The 16,310-nt window shown below is 46.0% G+C and overlaps 1 protein-coding gene across 4 annotated transcripts in view; it reads left to right on the forward strand.

Moving 5' to 3' along the window:
- The window catches only part of MASP1 (mannan binding lectin serine peptidase 1), a 118,761-nt gene that overhangs the window by 36,042 nt on the left and 66,409 nt on the right, over positions 1–16,310 (forward strand). For all 4 annotated transcript variants that reach the window (XM_030216107.1, XM_030216110.1, XM_030216109.1 and 1 more), the window contains exons 4-8: positions 30–161; positions 1,593–1,789; positions 6,306–6,453; positions 8,671–8,789; positions 14,326–14,404. In XM_030216107.1, the coding sequence (XP_030071967.1) occupies positions 30–161; positions 1,593–1,789; positions 6,306–6,453; positions 8,671–8,789; positions 14,326–14,404 (675 nt within the window). The remainder of the gene's footprint in view (positions 1–29; positions 162–1,592; positions 1,790–6,305; positions 6,454–8,670; positions 8,790–14,325; positions 14,405–16,310) is intronic.

Below are 16,310 nucleotides of genomic sequence, written 5' to 3' on the forward strand. Positions count from 1 at the left end.
GTCACCGTGGTTTCTTTACTCTTTGACAGATATCGATGAGTGCACGGAGAGGAGTGACGAGGAGCTGACCTGTGACCACTACTGCCACAACTACATAGGGGGATTCTACTGCTCCTGCAGATTTGGCTACCTGCTCCACTCTGACAACAGGACGTGTAAAGGTATTTCCAGTTCCAGCAGTCTGCTCCCGTCCTAGTACCGAGTAACATTGTTAACGCCAGGTAATAGGTTATCAGTGTTGATATTAAAGTCATCTCTTCCAATCGCCTGATAAAATGAATATTTTGGCAGCCTTGCTCCGACTAGTTTTTACTTACTACACCTCCCCTACCTCCTACGACAAGATAAATCCTACAAACACGCATATGACTCCATCTCCCCTCTCATATATTCAGACCTCCCCCCCCCCCCCCCCCCCCTCATTCTAGAGAGTTCGGCTCTGAAATTTGAGACTGGCTTATAGAATAAAGGCAGTTGTGAGTGTAACTTCATTAATAATGAGCTGATAATCGATGTCATTGACGATAAAATAGGCTATAATTGGCACCACTCAGCAGTTATGTGCATAAGTGCCTTTACTCATTATTCTATACGCTCAAATTCCAGGGTGTACAAGGGGTCATGGACCGGGGAAGGACATGGGCGGGCCAGGAGCGTGTCGAGCAGTTATATTCATGGGTTACAGAATTCTATCCTTTAGCCACCTAACTGCCTATCGTTAGTCACGTACATTTACGCCAGCCAATGAGTTAGCGTAAGAGCTCGCATCTAAAGTTAGGCAGACTTACCCTAGTATTATATCATTGCAGTTGCGTGCAGAACTGCCTTTATTGCATTTGGGCTTAGCGCGCATCATTACGGTGACATTTTGAGAATATATCCCTCAGGCTTCCTAAATGAATGCTTAAAGCCTTCTCCATTTCAGTTGTCTGTTTTATATCTTCCACTTTGAGGGCAAGTAAGTGGACACCTCCATTTAGGCAGCCTGAGGCTGAGCGGTGAGATCCTATTCTATAAGGAAATCTGAGTGGCCAGATTCTGTGGCACGTCTACCATTTAGGCTCCTAAAGTTCCACCAGCCATAGACCTGATGTATCTTTGGGCACCTAAATGGGGCAAGAGCACTCGTAACTTAAAGTAGTCTGTAAGTTGTGCATGTAAATGGTAGCCCTGCCCATGCCCCTCCCATGCTCCACTCATGACCCTCCTATGCTCCATCTATGACTTTCCCATGCTCCACCCATAATTTCCCCATACTCCATTCATCACTTTCCCATGCTCCACCTATGTCTGATGCTCCACCCATGCCCCTCCCATGCTCCATCCATGCCCCTCCCATGATCTGTCCATGATTCTCCCATACTCCACCCATTCCCCTCTCAAGCTCCACCCATGTGAATACCCTTTGCATTTACAAGATATAACACTTACACAAGCCCTTACAGAATACCACTCAGTTGATCTACTGTCACTTTTGCACATAAGTGACAGTTTTCTGTACAATTACACACATAAGTGGCGCATACATGTAAGCACCCTATTAGAGAATTCCGTTCATGTGTCTTCTGGTCTTGTTTCTGCATGCCTTGCAGTGGAGTGTAGTGATCACCTCTTCACCCAGCGCACGGGGGTCATTACCAGCGCCGACTTCCCTAATCCATATCCAAAGAGCTCCGACTGCTTGTACAGGATAGAGCTGGAAGAGGGCTTCTTTGTCACCCTTCACTTTGAAGACAGGTTTGACGTTGAGGACCATCCAGAGGTTTCCTGTCCCTATGATTACGTAAAGGTAAATTTTATTTCTGCGCTGCAGAAAAAGTCGCACTGCTAGATTCTGCTGACACAACGTGCTTAATGTTTAAGAAGGATATAATTTGCAGTGGCAGGAAGGGTGGTGGTGGCCAATTCCTCAGAAGGCACTCGGAGAGAGAGAGAGAACCTTTGAGTGCGTGTGACACACTTCTAATGAGTGAGGGAATAGGATCAGAGAGAGGGAGTGGGAGTGAGAGAGCCTTCAATGAGTGTGACACACTTCTAATGCGTGAGGGAGGAGGCTCAGAGAGAGGGAGTGGGAGTGAGAGAGCCTTCAATGAGTGTGACACACTTCTAATGAGTGAGAGAAGGGTGTTCAAGTGTGAGAGTGAGAGCGTTAAAATAAGTGTGACACACTCCTAATGAGTGAGGGAGGAGGCTCAGAGAGTGGGAGTGCGAGTGAGAGCCTTCAATGAGTGCGACACACTTCTAATGAGTGAGAGAAGGGTCTTCAAGTGTGAGAGTGAGAGAGAGAGAGAGCGTTAAAATAAGTGTGACACACTTCTAATGAGTGAGGGAGGAGGCTCAGAGAGAGGGAGTGGGAGTGAGAGAGCCTTCAATGAGTGTGACACACTTCTAATGCGTGAGAGAAGGGTCTTCAAGTGTGAGAGTGAGAGAGAGAGAGAGCGTTAAAATAAGTGTGACACACTTCTAATGAGTGAGGGAGGAGGCTCAGAGAGAGGGAGTGGAAGTGAGAGAGCCTTCAATGAGTGTGACACACTTCTAATGAGTGAGAGAAGGGTCTTCAAGTGTGAGAGTGAGAGAGAGAGAGAGAGAGAGAGCGTTAAAATAAGTGTGACACACTTCTAATGAGTGAGGGAGGAGGCTCAGAGAGAGGGAGTGGGAGTGAGAGAGCCTTCAATGAGTGTGACACACTTCTAATGCGTGAGAGAAGGGTCTTCAAGTGTGAGAGTGAGAGCGTTAAAATAAGTGTGACACACTCCTAATGAGTGAGGGAATAGGATCAGAGAGTGAGCTTTCAAACAATTGTGACTCTCTCCAAATGAATGAGAGAAGGGCTCAGAGAGTGGGAGTGAGAGAGCCCTCGATTGAGTGTGACACACTCCTCCTGAGTAAGAATAGACACTCAGAAAGTATGAGAATGAGAGAGCTTTCAGATGAGTGTGACACGAATGAATGAGAGAAGGACTCAGAGAGTGTGAGTAGGAGTGAGAGAGCCCTCGATTTGTGACACACTCCTGCTGAGTAAGAATAGAGACTCAGAAAGTATGAGAGTGAGAGAGCTTTCGGATGAGTGTGACACACTCCAAATGAATGAGAGAAGGTCTCAGAGAGTAAGAGAGCCTTTAAATGAGTGTTACACACTCCTGATGAATGAGACTTGGTATCTCTGGATTATATACTTTGGCAGATGAATAAGGGCTTCAGTAGATATTTTGGGGCCTCTTACTAAGCTGCGTAGGCGCCTACACATGCCCAATGCGTGCCAAATTGGAGTTACCACCCGGTTACCGCGTGGCCCTTGCGGTAATTTCAATTTTGGCGTTTGCTACGCGTGTCCGAAAATTATTTTTATTTCCTGATGCGCAGCAGCTAGGCGAGTCAAGTGGCATTTGACACGTGTAGACCATGACTGCCCAGTTACCGTGTGAGACTTTACCGCTACGTCAATGGCTTGCGGTAAGGTCTCAGACCCAAAACAGACGCCTGGCAATTTTCATTTTGCCGCACATCCATTTTCACCCAAAAGTTTTGAAAAGGCTTTTTTCTTTTTTTACAAGTGCACTAAAAAATGATTCTGCGCAAATCCAAAACACGGGTCTACACTACCGCAGGCCATTTTTCAGTGCACCTTGGTAAAAGGACCCGTTTTTTTTAAATCCCCCCCCCCCCCCAATTCTATATATGGCGCCAAAAATGTGTGTCAAAATGTACGCTCTCTGCACCCTCCAGCAACGTGCACCCGGGGCGGACTGCCCCGGCCTTGCTACGCCACTCTATTATCACCTTATTTTCAATTTTTTATTCTTATTTATTAACATTTAAAGTGGACTAACACCCTTAAGTCAGTAGCCACATTTTTACCAGTCTTTCCTACAGTAAATTAAAGATTTATTTAAATGGAAAAACAAAACCATTTTAAATATCTTCCTGATTATACTTATAGAAATGGACCAAAAATGATGTGTTTCCCCAAATGTCATTCTTGTTATTAAGAAGGGGGTGAAGGCTCTTCAACCAGGCCTTTAATGGAAGAAGTAACTAACTTGTTAGTCTCAATCACACACACACAAGGAGTGACTCACACTGAAAATACTGCAGCAGGACATGTTTATCCACTCCTACTGTATCTGAGATAATATTTAACCATCTCTCTGACCTCATGTGCAACTTTCTTCAAATCAGTTACCCTACTTTCTAACTCTTCCTACTTTCTTGCTCATCTATATGTTACAACTTTGCCTTACCCTTCACTACCAATTATAATGTTCTATTACGTATTGTGTTGACATTGTAAGTAGTAACTATGCCATACTTTGTATTGTTACTTGAAAATTTTTACTGCTGTAATTGCCTATTGCTCATGTTTGATCTATTCTTACTGTACACCGCCTTGAGTGAATTCCTTCAAAACGAGAATAAATAAATCCTAATAAATAAATAGGGGGGAAAATCAGTTTGTTTTTGGAATTTTGGCCTTTTCTTCCCAGTTTTTGGACTTTTTTTTCCAGTTTATTTCCTACTTGGGTGTTAATAATAACATTTTCTTACATGTTAGAACCTAATGGACACAAATCATCTTTACGTGCATTAATTCATTAGTTAACAAATGTTTAGTCGATTCTGTCCACATTAAATATTTTAAGGCATGCTAATGATCCAATCTTGTGCTAATGGATGCACATCTTACGAAAGAAGAGGCAAAGAATTGTTCTGGGACCTTTTTTTTCATTTTAGCCTGATTTTCTGGACTTAAATTATCATCGCTTGTGGTTTGCTATATGACCAATTCTAAATCATTATACTCTATGTATTTACTACTGTGGTAATTTAATGGAGGAAAAGCCTCAAATACGGATGGATACTCCTTTGTTGAAACACATATGACCACTCAGCAACATGAGAACCTGAAGAGCAGGACAGACAGTAAAAAAAAATCCTTCTCCAAATAATCAATGAATATTCTGTGTCTAAGAGTTATTATAGTGAAGAATGAGTCCTCAGTGTGATATCATTGAGTACTAGATAGTGAACTCAGTGGAGGACTTCATTCAATATATAGGACGGTATCAGATTCTAGCAGCCTCCTACAGTCCCAATATGTAACATAAGCATCACCTTTCGCTTGGTGGAAGGAAGAGAGATGACAGCCAGGTGACGTGGAGGGGCATAATCGAACGGGGCCGGCCATCTATATGGGCGGCCATCTCCAAGGCCGGCCCCGTAAAGCAGCATACCCGACTGTATTATCGAAACAAGATGGCCGGCCATCTTTCGTTTCGATAATACGGTCGGGGCCGGCCAAATCTCAACATTTGGGCTGGTGTTAGAGATGGCCGGCGTTAGAGATTGCTGCCATTGGTTTCCCGCCGATAATGGAAACTAATGGCGGACATCTCAAACCCGGCCAAATCCAAGGCATTTGGTCATTGGAGGAGCCAGCATTTGTAGTGCACTGGTCCCCCTCACATGCCAGGACACCAACCGGACACCCTAGGGGGCACTGCACTGGACTTCATAAATTGCTCCCAGATCCACAGCTCCCTTACCTTGTGTGCTGAGCCCCCCAAAAAACCCCAAACCCACTCCCCACAATTGTACACCACTACAATAGCCCTTATGGGTGAAGGGGGACACCTACATGTGGGTACAGTGGGTTTCGGGTGGGTTTTGGAGGGCTCACATTTATCACCACAAGTGTAACAGGTAGGGGGGGATGGGCCTGGGTCTGCCTGCCTGAAGTCCACTGCAGCACCCAGTAAAACTGCTCCAGAGACCGCCATACTGCTGTCATGGAGCTGGGTATGACATTTGAGGCTGGCATAGAAGCTGGCACAAAAATGTTAAAAAAAAAACTTTTTTGGGGTGGGAGGGGGTTGGTGACCACTGGAGGAGTAAGGGGAGGTGATCCCCGATTCCCTCCGGTGGTCATCTGGTCAGTTGGGGCACTTTTTGAGGCTTGGTCCTAAAAATAAATGGACCAATTGAAGCCGGCCAAGTGCTCGTCAGAGCCAGCCTTCTTTTTTCCATTATCAGCCGAGGCCAGCCATCTCGTAACCACGCTCCCATCGCGCCTTCCGTACCCTGCCGAAACGCCCCCTTTAACTTTGGCCGGCCCGCAATGGAAAGCAGTTGAAGGCGGCCAAAATCGGCTTTCGATTATACCGATTTGGCCGGGTTTAGGAGATGGCCGGCCATCTCCCGATTTGTGTCGTAAGATGGCCGGCCTTCTCGTTCGAAAATAAGCAGGATGGTGAGCTCATACTATCTCACTGTCCCTGTGTGATGGATTTCTCTCTATCCTCTCTCAGATTAAAGCTGGGAGAAAAGAATTTGGTCCCTTCTGCGGCGAGAAATCCCCAGGACAGATCGAAACAAGAAGTCATAATGTTCAGATCCTCTTCCACAGTGATGATTCTGGAGAAAATGGTGGCTGGAAATTAACGTATAGTGCAACAGGTAAAACTGTGACCCCTGGATCACTGCTCCCAGAATGCATTGTTCACTTTATTTAGAAACATTCCCGTGCAATACTGAAGAACTCAAGCAATGTCTGTTTAGATTGAATCTCTTCATAAAGCTGATTAATAAATCCCAATAAATGTATAACATATGACGTTCAATCTTGGGCAGGTTAAGTGTAAGGAGGCAGTGGAACATCCGGATAAACTGAAATCTGAGACTGCTTACTTTTTTGTATATTATTTACAGTATTTTTTGTGTGCTTATTATGAGTTTATTAAGTGTTTTAGCTGGTGTTAATTTAATGATTTGTTGTTTGTGCAGTTTTTAATGATTGTTTTATCATTAAGGTTTTTATTTTTCAGTTGATTTAGCATATTTATATTGCGAGCTGCTCTGTTTTTCTGTTTTTATTTTGTAAAATTATGTATGAATGACTCTCGGGAAGGTGATATATGTATATAAAAAGGTTGATGTTCAAAAGTATTCATCCACGTAGCAGAATCTTCTGTCTGGATGAATTGCCACTGAGAAAGATATTCAGTTGCACTATCCAGGTAGAACCTGCTGAATATCTTTACAGATCACCGTGGAGCTACCTGGATCCTGACAGGAAGGTCCAGTTACCCACATAGTGCCAATATTCAATCTGCTGCTGAATAATTATCCAGGAAAAGTGCAGTCCTAAATGTATCTGGACTGTGGCTGAATATCGCTGCTACTTGGATAGTACCGGGTACTCATTGCAGTACCTGGACATTAAGCAGCAGCCATTACCCGGGTTCTGCCACTGGATATAGGGATACTTCTGCAAGCAGTAAACAAAATAGTGAGGTGAATCCAAAAAGGATATCAAGAAGACTTTATTGTAAACTAGTAAAAAAGGCCCGTTTCTGACACAAATGAAACGGGCACTAGCAAGGTTTTCCTCGGAGTGTGTATGTTTGAGAGAGTGTATGTGAGAGTGACTGTGTGTGAGAGAGAGAGTGAATGTGCGAGTGTGTGTGTGTGAGAGAGAGTGTGTGTGTGAGAATGAGAGTGTGTGCAAGTGCGTATGTGAGACACAGTGTGAGAGAGAGAGTGTGTTTCACACAGATACAGCGTGTGTGAGACACAGACTCTCTGTGAGACTGAGTGTATGAGACCAAGAGAGTGTGTGTGACTGTGTGACACATAGAGAGTGAATGTGATACAGTGTGTGAGAGTGAGAGAGAGAGAAAGACATTGACTGCGAGAGAGAGAGAGTGTGTGTGTGAGAGAGAGAGTGTGTGTGTGTGACAAAGATACCTCCTCCTCCCCCCCCTCTCTCTGGTGTCAGGCCCCCTCTCTCCCTCTCTCTCTCTGGTGTCTGAGCGTTACTGTGCAGGACGCTGAGCTCTGGCTGTGCTTCAAGGAACTGACCAATCCTATTTAATAGAATTCACCTCCAACATTCTGAAGCCGAGAAACCTCGTGTGGTTGGTCACTTCTGCTTGTGACGAACCCGGAAGTACGTGATGTCAATTCAGGAGATAGATACAGAGAGCAGGAATGCCTCAGCCATGCAGTCAGCTTCAGAATGTTGGAGGTGCCTTTTATTATATAGGACAAGCTGATGTGCTAATCGTTTATTTAATTGATTATTTATTCATTTTTACCATTCATTCATTTATTTAATTATTTAATCATTCATTGTAAGTCTGTGTATCTCTTTTGATGGTTGTTTTATGTTCATGATTTATATAGATCTACCAGACCCCTGAGGCAGGCTTTTGTGCTGAAACGCGGCCATGTTGGGTCGTCTTTTCAGCTTGTTTATAATAAAGACTTCTTGATATCCTATTTGTATTCACCACAGTATTTTGTTTACGGTTAGGTTTGCGCCTCCTTTTTTTCTCGTCTTATAGGGATATTTCTACCTGCAGCAACCGGCATTTTAAATAAACAAATACTGTCACAGGCTGAATATTGGGGGAGAGGTAACATTTTTAACAAATAGAGGGAGGGAGGAAGTGAGAAAAGGAGAGCGAGAGAATGAGTGAAAGAGAGAGAGAAAGAGGGAGGAAGGGAGAAAAAGAGAGAAGAAGGGAGAGAAAGAGAGGAAGGGAGTGAGAGGGAGAAAGAGAGAGATTTGACCACATCGTCCACAAAACATCCACATTTGCTGCGATGCTTTCTTATATTTGTTGCAGACGTCTTCCCTACAAACGTTACCATTTTACTTTCCTGCTCCAGGAAACTCGTGTCCAGTCTTGCAGCCACCAGTGAATGGAAAGATCGAGCCTCTGCAGTCCCAGTATACCTTTAAGGAACAAGTGCTGATCAGATGCAACACGGGGTACAATGTATTCAAGGTACGGAAGCCTTGTGTGTTGACTGCTCGCTGGGCTTGGACTTAGTTCTGAAAGATTTTGTAAGACGAGTCATCTCTAGAGCTAGTAGAGAGCAGGGGATTCTTAACCCAGTCCTTGGGACACACCCAGTCAGTTAGGTTTTCAGGATAACCGAAATGAATATGCACAGTGCGAATTTATCTCATGCATATTCATTGTGAATATCTTGAAAAAACCAGACTGGCTTGCTGTGCCCAAGAAACAGGATTGGGAATCCCTGGTACAGAGGAAGCAGTTTTCCCCAGTAGCAAGTAAATACACCAGTCACATTTCTCATCTACGTACATGAGGTTCAACTGCATTACTCAAAACAAAACAATACACTGAAACAGCCTAGTGGTGGTTCTAGAAAACCTATTTTCATTGCTATTCTACATAATATATACTTGAAGGGCCAGAATTAGGAGTGGCCAAGAGTGTCGGCTACCAAAGCGGAAAAGCTCATAGGGTCAGGGCCTAGGGCAGAAATTCAAGAGGTGCTCCCAAATCTGGCAGCAGGCTCTGACCCGGGCAATTGTTCTGGTTACCCCCCCCCCCCCCCCCCCCACCTCCAAAGCTGGCCTTGTGTAGGGGTAGGAAACTGCTGGAAAAAACAAGCGTGAACCATCAGTGAGTGAGAAGGCAGGAAGAGTGTCCCTCTCCTTCAAGCTAGAAGGGGAAGCACTAAAAATCAAAATGGAGGGACAAAGGAGTTAGGGATCAAAGGGGGTTCAAGGAGGGGTTATCAGGGATAAGGGGTACAAATACAATTGTGAGGCCTTCAGTCCTATTCCTTTATCTTTACTGCCTGTCCTAGGATTTGCCTCTCTTGTACCCCTCGGCTAAAATCTTCAGCCGTTCAATACCCCTCCTGCCAACTCCACTGCCGCCATGGTGATCATGCTGAGGGGTGTGGGGAGGATCACAGCAATGTAATAACAAAGTGCGAGGTGCACTGTATGGCACATGCCTTCTATACCTAATGAAACATCTGCCCCACATCCCACTCCAACAGCATGGAATTCTCTAGCTGCGTTCCGGAAAAGTCTTCAATTTGGAGAGAAGGGTCATGGATTCGATCTACTGACTTTCTGTGGTTCATCCAAAGTGGTTTACAATTGTCTCTGTTCCTGGTGGGTTCACAATCTAAGTTGTGTTCCTGGGGCAATGGAGGGTTAAGTGACTTGCCCAGAGTCACAAGGAGTTGCAGTGGGAATCACACCCAGTTCCCCAGGTTCTCAAACCACCACATTATCCATTAAGCTACCCCTCCGCTCCAGTCCATAGTTCCAATGGTGAAGTTGTTAAGCTTGAAGTACAGCTTCATTTAGCTGACATTTGGGGGGTTTCTTTCTGTGAAAATAATTGGCAGCTCCTTCCCTCCATTTCTGAAGGGGATGACTGTGCAGTCAGTGACTTCCAACTCTTGGGAGATGTGTCTTTATTAACTGGGAAGTCAATATTATTTTAACTACCGAAAACATGGGAATGGTTCCAAACTTAAACACATGTTCCTTTTTGATGTTTGGAAATTTCCACTTAATTGAATCTTTATCTGAGCTTATTTTTTTTCTGCAACTGATAGTTTCTAAAGCCCCAAGAATGCTTTAGGTCTCCCAATAAACCATCCACTGTACCCATTGCAGCTGCAATGACAGAGGGTAATATTCAACTTGGTTGAAGCGGACAGGAGAGGCTGGGTCTTTCCACCACGGCAGTCCATGGCTGGAGCTTGGCTAGAACCGGTACTAAGTAGATTAGCAGAAATATTCAGTCTGTCCTAGCTTTATCCACCAAGCTAACTGGGCCCCGATCTGAATATCGGCCAGTGCCTGGTTAATTTTCAGGTGACCAGATGGACTCGGATATTTGATGCCAGGACCTGGACGTAGCCCAGCATTGAATACCCAGGGCTTAATTTAGCAAGTGGCTGTCAGTGGCTTAAAAACTGATGATCATCAATATTAGAGGTCATAAATGATTGTCTCTGTATTTTCATGAACGACTGCATTTGAGAGAGACCTTCCAGAAAAATACAAACACATCTGTGAGGGCTCCTCTGAAGTACAGCGATGACCCAGAATTGGTGACAAATGTATCTGGCATGGTGGACGGAGGGTCAGGTAGCTTGATCTCCACACTTGGGTGGCTTCTCCCATGGAGGATTTACCCAGGAGCTTCTTGAGCTGAAACTGAACCCTTTTTGCACCCTACTCCATCCACTGTGCCACGGCCACTGCAGGGGAGACAATTGACTGGGATTGATTTTTGTGACCGTGTTTCCGTTGTGCCTGTACAGCCCTTAGGACAGCCCTAGATTTACCATTCCAATAAGTGAAACTAAAGGCCAACGAGTAGAACTTTTCTAGCACTGTTTCAGGAGTTTTACATGTACACTCCCCTCCCCGCCAAGAAATCCCTTCTTATTGGCCTCAATTAATCTCCGTCCTGCAGAGCCCCACCTTCACATTAATCACCCCATAACCCTCTCAGCAAAATTTTACTGTCCCAGTAACATAAGAACATAATCATTGCAATACTGGGACAGACTGAAAGTGAACCTCCCTTTTCTGCTTCACTCAACCCCACCCCACCCCCCACCACCAAGCAAACATCTCCCCTCTAGCCTCAGTTACCCCTCCCCCTTCACAGCTGTTACCACTGTCGAAAGTACATACACTTTGATAAAATAAAATTCATTGTCCCACATGGGATCAGTAAAACTTGTCTTTTTATTAGAGCTGCATGATATATCTTATTGCAATAAGGAGGGAAGACTAGGAGAGAAGTCTCTCTCTTTCCGAGTCTCCCCTGAAGTATGACAATCCAAATGCTTACATTTATACCCTGGAGGAGTGGCCTAGTGGTTAGGGTGGTGGACTTTGGTCCTGGGGAACTGAGGAACTGAGTTGGATTCCCACTTCAGGCACAGGCAGCTCCTTGTGACTCTGGGCAAGTCACTTAACCCTCCATTGCCCCATGTAAGCCGCATTGAGCCTGCCATGAGTGGGAAAGCGCAGGGTACAAATGTAACAAAAATAAAATTGGTACTATTGGAGATTCTACATGGAATGTTCCTACTATTGGAGATTCTACATGGAATGTTGCTATTCCACTAGCAACATTCCATGTAGAAGGCTGTGCAGGCTTCTGTTTCTGTGAGTCTGACGTCCTGCACGTCAGACTCACAGAAGCAGAAGCCTGCGCGGCCACATTGGTGATCTGCAAGGGCCGACTTCTACATGGAATGTTGCTAGTGGAATAGCAACATTCCATGTAGAATCTCAAATAGTAGCAACAGTGGAGGGGTGGCCTAGTGGTTAGGGTGGTGGACTTTGGTCCTGGGGAACTGAGTTCAATTCCCAGCACAGGCAGCTCCTTGTGACTCTGGGCAAGTCACTTAACCCTCCGTTTCCCCATGTAAGCCGCATTGAGCCTGCCATGAGTGGGAAAGCACAGGGTACAAATGTAACAAAAAATAAAAAAAAAACACAAATGAGGTAATTGAATCATCTACACGAAATTCCAGAGCATCAGCAAAACATCTTTTTTAGAAGGATGAACTTAATCTAAGCAAATATAAAGTATAAGGGCATGGTACAATGGAAAAACATAGTAGATGACGGCAGAAAAAGACCTGCATGGTCCATCCAGTCTGCCCAACAAGATAAACTCATATGCGCTACTTTATATGCATTCCTGACCTTGATTTATATCTACCATTTTCAGGGCATAGACCGTAGAAGTCTGTCCAGTACTAGCCCCGCCTCCCAACCACTAGCCCCGCCTATTACATAGCATTCTCAACTGCTTTTAATAATAGACTAACATTTATTACCTGTTCTCTTTAGTTAAACACATATGCTTTACTTTTCCAAAAGAAGATATCTATCACAAATACTGGTCAGTTTCAGACCTTCTGTAACCTCTCTTAACAAGTGGCCTTTCTTTGCCAATAAAAGAAAAGAAGTCTGCAGGAAGCATCTTTATTTGTACTTACTGGCTTTCCCTTAGGTCAGCTAAGCCAGCATTTGTCAATAACTCACTTAAAAGAATTTCTTGCATTTCTTTTAAAGACATAAGGTTAACTCTGTCTTTACCAGTTCCACACCACTCACACCTCATTTTCCTTACCAGTTTCCTGCTACATATCCAGACCTGCCCGTCATTTCTTGGCAGCCTCAGTGGTGCTGCTCCAGACTCCTTCCTGCGTTCACTGCCCATTGGGCCTGGAAAAATATAATGCCACTCTGGTCCCCAGTATGCATGGGTGTATGGGATCCTCTCCGGTCGTGGGTGACTTACCTGCTTATTTTCGAAGGAGAAGGGTGGCCATCTTCCGACACAAATCAGGAGATGGCCGGCCTTCTCCTAAGGCCGGCCAAATCGGTATAATCGAAAGCCAATTTTGGCCGGCTTCAACTGCTTTCCGTCGCAGGGCCGGCCAAAGTTCAAGGGGGCGTGTCGGCAGGGTACTGAAGGCGGGACAGGGGCATGGTTAAGAGATGGCCGGCCTCGGCCGATAATGGAAAAAAGAAGGCCGGCTCTGACGAGCATTTGGCCGACTTTACTTGGTCCTTTTTTGTTCACGACCAAGCCTTGAAAAGGTGCTTGAACTGACCAGATGACCACCAGAGGGAATCGGAGATGACCTCCCCTTACTCCCCCAGTGGTCACTAACCCCCTCCCACCCCCAAAAAAATTAAAAACATTTTTTTTGCCAGCCTCAAATGTCATACCCAGCCCCATCACAGCACTATGCAGGTCCCTGGAGCAGTTTTTAGTGGGTACTGCAGTACACTTCAGGCAGGCGGACCCAGGCCCATCCCCCCACTACCTGTTACAGTTGTGGTGGTAAATGGGAGCCCACTGTACCCACATCTAGATGCCCCCCATTACCCTTTAAGGGCTATGGTAGTGATGTAGTGCAGGAGTGGCCTAGTGGTTAGGGTGGTGGACTTTGGTCCTGAGGAACTGAGTTTGATTCCCGGCACAGGCAGCTACTTGTGACTCTGGGCAAGTCACTTAACCCTCCATTGCCCGCCGCATTGAGCCTGCCATGAGTGGGAAAGTGCGGGGTACAAATGTAACAAAAAAAAAAAAATGTACAGTTGTGGGTAGTGTGTTTTGGGGGGGGGGGGGGTTGGGGGGCTCAGCACACAAGATAAGGGAGCTATGCACCTGGGATCAATTTGTGAAGTCCAATGCAGTGCCCCCTAGGGTGCCCGGTTGGTGTCCTGGCATGTGAGGGGGACCAGTGCAGTACAAATGCTGGCTCCTCCCATGACCAAATAGCTTGGATTTGGCCAATGGCGGCCATCTCTAACGCCGGCGATCTCTAAGGGCGGCCCAAATGTTGAGATTTGGCCGGCCCTGACTGTATTATCGAAACGAAAGATGGCCGTCCTTATAGATGGGTGCCCCTGTTCGATTATGCCCCTCTTGGTATCTCTTCCTGCACCCAAAAGTCAAATTCATTGCATCACTACTAACTAAACTGTGGTCTTGTTCTTTTAAGGATAATCTTGAAATGGAGTCTCTGCAGATGGAATGTCAGAAGGATGGGACGTGGAGCAACAAGATCCCCACGTGCAAAAGTAAGTCAGAAACTGGACCATTTCTCTTTCATTCCTTATCATTTCTAACCAGAAGCAAAGGTACTGAAATGGCAGCAGAGTGATTATGACCCCAGCAGGGGCAAACTGACAGTGATCTGGGCCCTCAGGCAGTAAAGGTCATTGAGCTCCCTCCCCCACCAGCAGCTGCCCATCACCCACCACCACCGTCGCACTGCTGCCACTGCTCACCCCACTACCTCCGCACTGCCACCGCAGCTGCTGCCCCTCCCACACTCTAGAGCCCCCCCCCCCCCCCCAGCCTCAGTGGGCCCTTCCTGCTCCTATCTTGAAGGGTCATGGTGGTCTAATGGTTTCTTTGGGGGCAGAAAACCACACTCTTTCCTGCCCACTACCACTATTCTGCCCAGCACTGCCATGTTTTCAAAATGGGTGCCGAGACTTCCCGTAGTAGCCTCGTGGGTCTCATCAGTCATGTGAGACTGCTGTAGGGAGTCTTGGCAGCCATTTTTAAAACACAGTGGCGCTGGGCGGAATAGCAGCAGCGGGTAGGAAAGAGTGTTGTTCTATCCTGCCCCTGCAGAGGCCACTAGACCACCAGGGCATTTCAAGGTGGGACAGGGGAGGGCCCACTGAGGCTCGGGGGACTGTACTGTGCGGCAGGGGGGGGGTGAGAGCCTCTGGGCCCTTGGGAATTGCTTGGTTGGCCAAATGGTCAGTCCACCCCTGGACTCCAGTGACTTTTGCCCACCGAAAACCCCAGGCCTCTGGGCTACACCTTCCAAGTCTTTATAAGCAGGCGGCTTTATTACAGATTTCATGTAAACATTTTTTTGGTACCATCTGATTTTGGAGTCAACCAAGACAAACATTTAGAATTCAATCCAGCCCTGGCCCTAGGCCACCTGCTGTTTCTGATTTGTACAAAACGGGCATGGACTAGCCATAGCCAGGATTTTCTACACCCGGGAGCAGGATTATATCAATTAAATAGATTTTAGAAGACAGCTCATTGAAAACTAGACGGCCTTCATCTCATGCTGCAGTTCACGACATGCTGCCGAAATCCAACTCCCATTGGGGGAGGGGAGATTTTAATTCTGATATTCGTTGGGTGCCTGATAGGAGTCTGATAACATTGACTTGCTATATGCATTGATTGGTCCCCAACAAAGCCCCGTGGCCCTGTCCAGAGGAACATTAGCTCTAACTCTGACATTCTCTTACTCTCATCAGTGCATTATATTGACGGCTATTCACTACACACTGCTGTGCAGGGTAATCACACACCCCGGCTATCCACGCCATGAAGCATCATCTGCGGATTGCCACTACAACCCACAGCATTTCCCCAGGGAAACAGCAGATCGATAATGTCTAACATGGCTGGTTATTGAAATCCACCTGCAGGGTTGCTCCAGTCTAACGAGCGAGTGGTGAACGCAGAACAGTGTCCACCACATAGATAAGAGCCAGACAGTCTCCGTCCAATGGCTATGTAGTTATCTGTGCTGTAGCTGTGGTACAGAAAGAGCTGCAGTGTGTCTGTAACGCAGTAACATACTGTAGGAAGGTTCATTTGGTCCACTCAGTGTGACTGATTGTTAGTGTCCACCAGCTGTCCAAAGCACCATCCTGACCACCTGCAGGACATCACGGCATCAAAGTCCATTTCCCACCTCCTCTTTTGGATTTTGTCTAGGTTGGGGTAGATGAGTCCTGTGGTTCCATATGTGACCCAACATCCCCAACCTCAGTTTATATCCAACCTGCCCCATCTCCAGGTCCCCTCCCTGCCCATTCTTAAAACCATGAGTGCATAATTAGAATCTAATTACTGAGCAATTACCTTAGTACAACTACTTATCGTTTCTAAAGTGCTACTAGAACATTAGTGCTGTCTACAGGGGTGGCCCAAGGCAATTTA

This window comes from Microcaecilia unicolor, chromosome 10, assembly GCF_901765095.1.
Source record: "Microcaecilia unicolor chromosome 10, aMicUni1.1, whole genome shotgun sequence".
NCBI lineage: Eukaryota > Metazoa > Chordata > Amphibia > Gymnophiona > Siphonopidae > Microcaecilia > Microcaecilia unicolor.